A 9,285-nucleotide genomic window follows, 5' to 3' on the forward strand; every position below is an offset into this window, starting at 1 on the left:
TTTTAAAAAAAACTTTCTCAAATGCTGTTATATAATCAGATGTTTTGCTGATTGTGCATAAATTGCAAGCAGATGTTCAATAAGAGATGGATGATAGAAGAACGCTTGGGTAAGGTCGTGCTTTGAAAACTTATATAAGAGCATAACACCATAAGATATCGGAGGGAAATCAGCCATCTGCTCTGCCATTCAATCATGATATGTTTCTCAATCCCATTCTCCTTTCTTATCCCCATAACCACTGATCTCCTTACCAATCAAGAACTTATTTATCTCTGTCTTAAATACATTCAGTGACTTGGCCTCCATAGCATTTTGTGGCAGTGAGTTCCTCAGATTAACCACCCTCTGGCTAAAGGATAGTCCCTTTGCTCTGGGCTGTGCCCTCGGCTCCTAGTCGATCTGAATAGTGGAAACATCTTCTCCCCACGCTATCCAGGCCACTCAGTACTCTGTAAGTTTCAATCAGATCCCCCTCATTCTTATGGATTCCATTGAGTACAGACCCAGAGTCCTTAAATGCCCCTCGTATAACAAGCGTTTCATCCCTGGAATCATTTTATAAACCTCCTCTGGACCCCATCCATAGTCACACATCCTTCCTTCGATGTGGGACCCAAAACTGTTCACAGTATTCCAAATGCGTTGAGGTGACAGCTTTGTACAGTTTCACTCTTGTATTGCTCATGTCTTCTAGCCCTCTTGAAATGAATGTTAACATTGCAGTTGCCTTCCGAACTGCCACCTGAATCTGCTTGTTAACCTTAAGAGAATCCTGAACTTGGACTCCTAAGACCCTTTGTGCTTCAGAGCTTTGAAGCCTTTCCCCATTTAGAGGAAAGTCTACATCTCTATTTTTCCTTCCAAAGTGCCTTTCTTATGTGTCTTTTCTCTCTCATGATTTATTTTCTGCCCCGCATCCTGACTATTGCTCAGAGGCCTATACATGACTCCTATCAGGCCTTTTTCCCTTTGTAGTTCCTCAACTTTACCCACAAGATTCCATGCCTGGTGACTCTATCTCATTTCTTCCTATCGACTAAATTTCATTTTATACTAACCAGGCAATCCTGCCCTTCTACCCATCTGCTTGTCCTTTCAATAGTTTGTGTATCCTTGGAAATTTAGTTCCCAGCCCTGATCACCATGCAGCCACATCTGTGATACCCACAAAATATTACCTGCCAATTTCAATCTGTGCTACAACCTCATCTACCTCATTTAATATATTATGGAGATAGAGGTGACAAATGGATCATGACCATTGATTAAATGTATAACGCTTACAAATAGTCTTGAGGCGAAATACCCTGAAACCTTGTTCATTTTACCCGGTGACTTCAACTAGGCAAACCTCAGGGATGTGCTACCAAAATTCCACCAACACATCTGTCCCACCAGAGGTCTTAACATCCTTGACCGTTGCCCCACAGCCATAAATAATGCCTACTGCTCCACCCCCTGTCCGCAGTTTGGAAAATCATACCACAACAGTGTGCTCTTCCTCCTGGTTTATAAGCAGAAATTCAAGCATGAGGGCCAAGTACAGAAAGTAGTGCAGTGTTGGTCTGAGGAAGCAGAAGGACATGGGACTGCTTAGAGTTGGTGGACTGGTCAATATTCAAGAACTCATTGGCCAATCTAAACGAGTATACCACTACCATTACAGACTTCATTAAGAAGTGTGTGGATGTTTGCGTGCTGAAGAAATGAATTCAAACATTCCCCAACCGGAAACCATGAATGAACCAGGAGATCTACTCCTTACAACAATGAGACGGACTACCGGAAGGACATGAGTGCTTAACAGCTTGGTGTAAAGACAACAATATCTCCACCAACACCACAAAACGAAGGAACTGGTCATTGATGTCAAGAAGTAGAGTGGAGGGCAAGCCCCTGTCTGCATCACTGGTGCTGAGGTAGAAATGGTCGAGAGAGTCAAGTTCCTGGAAGTGATGATCACCAATAATCTGCCCTGGTCCACCCACATTGATGCGATGGTCAAGAAAGCACAACAATATCTCTACTTACTCAGAAGGCTAAGGAAATTCAGCCTGTTCACATGACTTACCAATTTTTATAGACACATCACAGAAAGCATACTATTTGGATGCATCACTGCTCTTCCCAAGACGGCAAGAGATTACATGAGTTGTGAACATAGCCCAGTCCAACATGCAAGCCAGCCTTCCATCCATTGACTCCATCTGTACTTCTCGCTGCCTTGGAAAGCCAGCCAGCATAATCAAAGATCCCTCCTACCCTGTTACGCTCTCTTCCGTTGGGTAGAAGATATAAAGGCTTGTGTACATATATGAACAGATTCAAGAACAGCTTCTTCCCTGCTGTTATGATACTTTTAAATGGACCTCTTTAATGTTAATGTTGATCTCTCTCTACACCTTCCCTGCAGCTGTAACATTGTATCCTGCACTCTGTGCTGTTACCCTGATGCACTTGTATAGTACGATCTGCCTGTAAAGCACGTAAGACAACATTTTTCACTAACTTGGTACAGGTGGCAGTAATGAGTCAAATCAAATTATTGACTACTTGTTTGTGGAATTCCTAGTTGAGTTCAGAATGACACAGAACATATCTTCTATAAACATGTGAGTTTGTAGAAGAGATAATGGAAATTGATAAATGTCCTTTCTCAACAGGAGATGGGAGGATACTTCATAATAAATGGGATAGAAAAAATCATTCGGATGCTGATTATGCCACGACGAAATTTTCCTATTGCTATGGTGAGACCCAAATGGAAGAGCAGAGGCCCTGGCTTTACGCAGTATGGTAATTGTGAATTTTAAGAAATAGATTGAAAAGTTTGATGACTGAACGTTATTTTGTTGTTTTGTGATGTTGAAGCAAGTGGATGGTAGGTTGTGTGCTTATGTACGATATTGGTAATAATAGTTGGTTCATAGATGATTTCTTTCTGAATCTTCAACGTCTTTTTCACCCAAAGCCACATCTCTTTAAGTTCATATGTGTTCCTTTTCGTGGTAACCTTCCACTCTAACATCCATCTGCATGTATTTCCAGGAGGGGTTGACTGGATGTCCCAACAATTGTGAACACCACACCTGGTTTTGTTACTGTTTTCTGAGTCTGAGATTTGGGGTTGAGTGACAGTCTCCTGTGCTGTAATCGATGATTCATCATTTTGAGGAAAGACATCCTGGCTATTGAGGGAGCGCAGCGTAGGTTCACGAGGTCAATTCCTGGAATGGTGGGATTACCTTACACTGAAAGACTGGAGCGACTGGGCTTGTATACCCTTGAGTTTAGAAGACTGAGAGGGGATCTGATAGAAACAGGATACTGATTAAGGATGATCAGCATGGTCATATTGAATGTTGGTGCAGGCTCGAAGGGCAGAATGGCCTACTTCTGCACCTATTGTCTATTTTCAATCTGTTGCTTTCTGAGTATTTAGCATGCAAGTGGATTGATTTCTGATTGAGGTATTTGTTGTATGTCTCCCCCATTAAAGTATAGATTATTATCTCTGCGCCTACAGTTTCAGTTTGATCGTAGAATACCTACAGTGCAGAAAGAGGCCATTCTACTCATCGAATCTGCACAAACCCTCCAAAAAGCATCCTACTCAGACCGAACCCCGTAGTCCCTTATCATGCTATCCCTAACCCACCTAGCATATATTATCATCGGACACTATGGGGCAATTAGCATGGCCAAAGTACCTAACCTACACATTTTTGGACTGTGGGAGGAAACCAGAGCACTCAGAGGAAATGCATGGAAACATGGGGAGAACACGTAAACTCCAGACAGACAGTCACCCAAGGCTGGAATTGAACCTTGGGTCCCTGGCATTGTGAGGCAGGAGTGTTAGCCACTGTGTGACTGTCACTCTGCAGAACTGTTGATCAGTTAAAAACCAATAATACTTGGAAATGAACATACGGACTGTCCTGGAGCTTCATTTGGAGTTGCACCATACGTCTTATTTACAGGTTTTATGTCCTAAGACTGCTGGATTCTAAAGGTGCTCTTAGTACTGGTGATTCAGTATTGATTTTAATGTAACTATAGTCAATGCCCAACATGCTAGCAAGTTTAAAAATCTTGATTCGAATCTGATCTATCCTATGCCTCCAGCAATATTGTAATGAAGCGAATAGTACAATTCCCTTAACTAATCAATGACCTTATCTCATTGTTCACTGACGAACCAATGTCACAAAGGTTCCACTGTTCATCTTTGCTGAAGCTACTTGTACAGTGATAGGAATGCTGCAACTCTATTATTATTCTCATAAATTCATTTATTGGACATATATACTGCCCATAGGGTTTGTGTTTATTGGTTATAAGTGGTTGTTCATTGAAAGTTTGGTACAAGCTTTGCGCTGCAAAAGAGCGAACAGAATGATGTGAAGTGAAAACAGTGAAGAAAGTATGGAAGTAATTTATAAGGATGGTTCCACAGATGAAGAACTTAAATTGTGAACATATAGTGGAGAGGTTGGGACTGTTTTCCTGGGAGAAAAGACTGACAGGGGATCTAATAAAGGCACTCAAGACAGTGATGAACCTGGACAGAATAGATTGGAAGAAAATGCTTCCACTAATGAGGCTCCGGCTAATGCTCTGGGATGTTGCATTTGGTGGAATGTAAATTCAATTAATAAAATCTGGAATTAAAAGTTAGTCTTAGTCATGGAGACATGCAACTGTCCTCCATTGCTATTTAAACAAACAACTTGCATGAGAGTCCAGATCCTCAGCAATGTGGTTGACTTTTAATGGTCCTATGAAATGGCCTGGCAAGCCAATCAGTTCAACAATACCCACATCCCGTGAAAAAAGAGAAAAATAAGATTGAGAAATTGGTAGAAAAAATAAAGGCTGTTCCACACAGTGATTAGTTACAGTCTGGATGCACTGCTTGAGATTGGGATATAGGTAGATTCAATCAAGATGTTGAAAAGGAAGAATGTGCAAGGTGTACAAGGAGAAGCAGGAGATTGATACTAGATGCAATGTTGATTCAGTGAGCAGGTGGATACACAATGGATTGAATGGCCTCTTCCTTCACTGTTGTAATTCTGTGATTCTGTAACCAGGGAAAAAAACTGACAATAATATTTAAATTGCAAATTTTCAAAAGGACCATAATGTTTAAACATGCACCTTTAATATTTTGCGCTTTCAGTTGGCTTTGGAAGTTAATACACTCACCTGTTTATTTCAATGACTTTGGAAATATCTTCATTAGAAAAAGCAATCCTCAGAATGCTTCCCTGCTCTGAAGGGGAGAAGCGGGGAGTTATCTATGATAACTCTAAAAGGCTGACGTGATTATCAGCCCACTCTGCCACCAAGTGGTACAGTATTAGTTAATTCCTCCTATTCATCCTTACTTGTGCTCCGATGTTATTAAGAAGAGGCATGGATTCAGGTTGGTCTGTTATGTTTCTCATTTATGAAATTGCAAGACTTTAAGACAAAGAAACATTACTTTAACAACAACGTGAGACTTATTGAAAATGGCAGGCCAGAGTTTTGAAAACGAAACGAACTGTGTGTTGCGATTTCTCTTGTCAGGCATAAGCATGCGCTGTGTGAAGGATGAGCACACCGCCGTTAATATGAACCTCCATTATCTTGATACTGGCACCATAATGGTCAACTTCATTTACCAGAAGGAGCTCTTCTTCATACCGCTCTGCTTTGCATTGAAGGTGAGATGTAATGAGCAAGTGTTTAAAAAAAAACAGTATCCTTTGAGGGATGTGTTTGGGGTTGAATCTTGCAGTCCAAAGCATTTAACTTTGATTCTTTAATGGGATGCAAATGTTCCTTGCAAGAACAGTATTCCACCCCAAATTCACCTTCAGAAGGTGATGGCGAACTGCTGCAGTTTATGTTAGGGAGTGATGTTAGGAAGGGAGTTGGAGAATTTTAATCCAGCAGCAGTGAAGGAACAACAACATCGTTCAAAGAGAGGGTGGTAAAAAGAAGATTTATATTGAATTCAAAACATAAACCTCATTTCTGTCAATACTACCAGATTTGTTGAATTTCTCCAGCATTTATTAAAGACTGGAAGTGTTTGGCTTGGAGGAGAAGTTGCAGGTGTACCTACTTGTCTTGTCCTTCTTGATGATAGAGTTTGAAGATGCATTGATGAATTGCTACAATGCATCATGTATATGGTACACTGCTAATAGTGTGTACCGGTGGTGGAGGAGAGGGAATATTTAAGGTGGTGGTAGATGGGGAGCCAATCAAGCTTTTTTTCTTGTTCAGCTTCTGGAGTGCTTTTGCACCAGTTCCAGAAAGCTGTCCACCATCATCTTCTCGAGGGATAGGCACTAAATGCAGTTCTTGCAAGGAACACTGACAATAATCTACAGAAACAAACAACTATAAAATATTTTCAAGTTTTCAAATGTATGTTATTTGATTCGTGATATATTACATAACACTAAAATCTATTTAAGGCTGTAAATCCAATAAGTTGAAACTTTATAATAAGAGTTGGGCTTCTGTACTCAGGTGTATATCTTTTGGCTTTGGTCAATTCTATAGTGACGACTGTGTTTTTCTCTTCCGGTGCTCCAATTGAAATGATAACCTGAGTGTTCTCTGTCTTGGTGTTGTCGGACCTGCTGTGGGCTTCCAGTATTCATTCTTCATTTCATCCTTACCATGTAATGTTTTACTCTGCCTTATTTTGTAGGCAATGGTTGATTTCACAGACTACCAGATTTACCAAGAGTTGATTAAGGGAAAAGAGGACAACTCATTCTTTAAGAGTTGTGTGGCACAGATGTTAAGAACGGTGATGATGGAAGGATGCACTACAAAGAAGCAGGTCCTGAATTACCTGGGAGAACGATTCCGTGTGAAACTTTATCTCCCAGAGTGGTACACGAATGAGCAAGCTGCAGAATTCCTATTTGAGTAAGTGATGCTTTTGATGTAGACATTTTATATTTTAAACTTTGTTGTAGGAGCCAGCCAGACTGAACCAAATAAAACTGATGCCTGGAAGAAAGGCAGGCTTTAGGATGAATGACATCCATTCCATAATAGTATGAGGTAAGTGGCATTAGGCAGCCAAGCTGTGGCAGTTTATTTCTCCTGCACATTCAGTAGCCCAGCACAGATTATTGTGGAATGTTTATCATTTTATAAAGTGTGAAGAGCTTCTTTTTACCCCAACCCCTTTGCTTCACTGCCTTCAATCCACGTTTTCCATTAATTTAATGCTCTTTTATCTTGATAATGGTTCTCTTTTCGTGACACCTATATAGATTGCATCAAATAATTCCACAAAATTGGTCAAGTATGAGCTATTTGCTAAGATCTAAGTGAACTGACCTTGATTAATCTTAATTTATTATCTATCCTGTGTTATAGACTTGAATTGGATACCAGCATCCAAAGCAAATATTCTATAGTGGTGTTTCTTGAATATCCCCTTTTGCTTTGGAAAAGGAATGTCACATTTCCATTCTTCATCCTCTGGTCAAACGTTTGAACATTTTAGAAAATTGGACAAGGTGTTTTTTAATTTGAATAATAAGTCAGTACCTGTCCTGGCAGCTCCACTATCTCCAAATGCCTCATCTGTAAAATATGAGCTGAAGAAAGTACATTATTTCTGTGAGAGGTGTTTGGTGATTTGAAAAATATTGAGTGTTTTTCCAGATATCCACATTTTCAATAATATTTTGTATAATAGAAGACAGGATCCACAGCTGATTATTTTATTGGTATGCCTTTGCTGAAGTTAATATTTTGTACATGGAATCATGTCTTTCTTTATCTGCAGTCAGTGCCTCTGTATCCATCTAAAATCCAATGTAGAGAAGTATTACTTACTCTGCTTGATGACCCGGAAGCTGTTTGCATTTGCCAAGGAAGAATGCCAGGAAGAGAATCCAGATAGCTTAATAAATCATGAAGTGTTGACCCCTGGACAGCTCTATTTAATGTTTTTGAAGGTTGGTCTTGTGCATGATAACTAGAAATGGCTGGTATTCACATAACTATGTTCTGACCTGATTTCTTTCAATAAACCAACGCAGTGACATTTACTTCTCCCTTAATCAGACACCGCCCCATTTACTCTAAGCCTTCATCTGCTTACATGCCATCGTTACCCATTCACCTCCCCTTAGTGTCTTACCCACTTAGTTCATTCTCTAGAAATCATAAATAACATTAAATGTTAAAATATGGAAGAAAACTAAATACACTTAGAATTCTTACTTAGGAATGACATTTAAACCAAAGAAATTTAAAAATCATGACAATTAATTATTAAAAACAGTATAACATGTTTAAAAGCAACAGAAAAACATACTCTAATATCTGCAGAGGTTTTGTTACACTTGCTTTTCTGTGTTAATCTCTAAGGTGTTTGCTGTTAGCTTTGCAGGGCATTCCAGGTCCTCTGGGCGGTTGGGGATTGGTTTCTCTTTCTCTGTTCCGTGTCAAGGTCTGAAAAGCAGCCTGCAATGGAGGTATTTGGGAGCAGCCAAATTCTGACATCTGGCTGCAAAACTCACGAAATGGTAACTGGGCAATTTTTAATAGGACTACTGTTGGACTGATATATTCCAATGGTAATAGGCACCTTTAGTCATATCCTAATGAGGACACTTTATTTTGTGACTCTCCACTATGACTGCTATACCCCTGTGTCATCCTTCCTGTTTCATTTTGAAACGCAGCAGATTTGCCACAATATTTATTGCCCATCCCTAACTACCTAAAATGCAGTTAAGAAACCGATTGCTGTGGGTCTGGAGTCGCATGTAGGCCTTGCCAGATAAAGACAGCAGATTTACTTCCTAAAGGACATGATCGAACTAGATGGATTTTCTGACAGTCGGACAGCCCTTAAACTCTGAATTCCAGATTTTTAAAATTTCAAATTCTACCATCTGAGATGGCTGAATTTGAACCCAGGTGTGGAATTATAGTTTAGTGATAATACCACTAGGTCATTGCCTCCCCTTGAATATTATCGAACAACCTTGTGACTATCGAGTGGATTGTTGATACTCTCGATCTAGGTCCATACAGTAATCATGGCCAATTGGACCAGGTGTCAGAACATGGCAAAAGGCTGTGGTACTATTACACAGCAAGAAATCAATGTCTTCGAAGCAGAGTGAAATAATAAATACAATAATATATGTAAAGGAATACCTGGCCTTTGGGGCAAATGGTGGATCTGAAAAATGTGTTGCTGGAAAAGCGCAGCAGGTCAGGCAGCATCCAAGGAGCAGGAGA

The 9,285-nt window shown here is 40.0% G+C and overlaps 1 protein-coding gene across 1 annotated transcript in view; it reads left to right on the forward strand.

Annotated features, from left to right (window-relative positions):
• The window catches only part of polr1b (RNA polymerase I subunit B), a 40,674-nt gene that overhangs the window by 10,412 nt on the left and 20,977 nt on the right, over positions 1-9,285 (forward strand). Inside the window, exons 4-7 of the mRNA XM_043687196.1 lie at positions 2,667-2,799; positions 5,581-5,717; positions 6,719-6,942; positions 7,817-7,988. Coding sequence (XP_043543131.1) covers positions 2,667-2,799; positions 5,581-5,717; positions 6,719-6,942; positions 7,817-7,988 — 666 coding nt within the window. The remainder of the gene's footprint in view (positions 1-2,666; positions 2,800-5,580; positions 5,718-6,718; positions 6,943-7,816; positions 7,989-9,285) is intronic.

Source organism: Chiloscyllium plagiosum, chromosome 3 (assembly GCF_004010195.1).
Source record: "Chiloscyllium plagiosum isolate BGI_BamShark_2017 chromosome 3, ASM401019v2, whole genome shotgun sequence".
NCBI lineage: Eukaryota > Metazoa > Chordata > Chondrichthyes > Orectolobiformes > Hemiscylliidae > Chiloscyllium > Chiloscyllium plagiosum.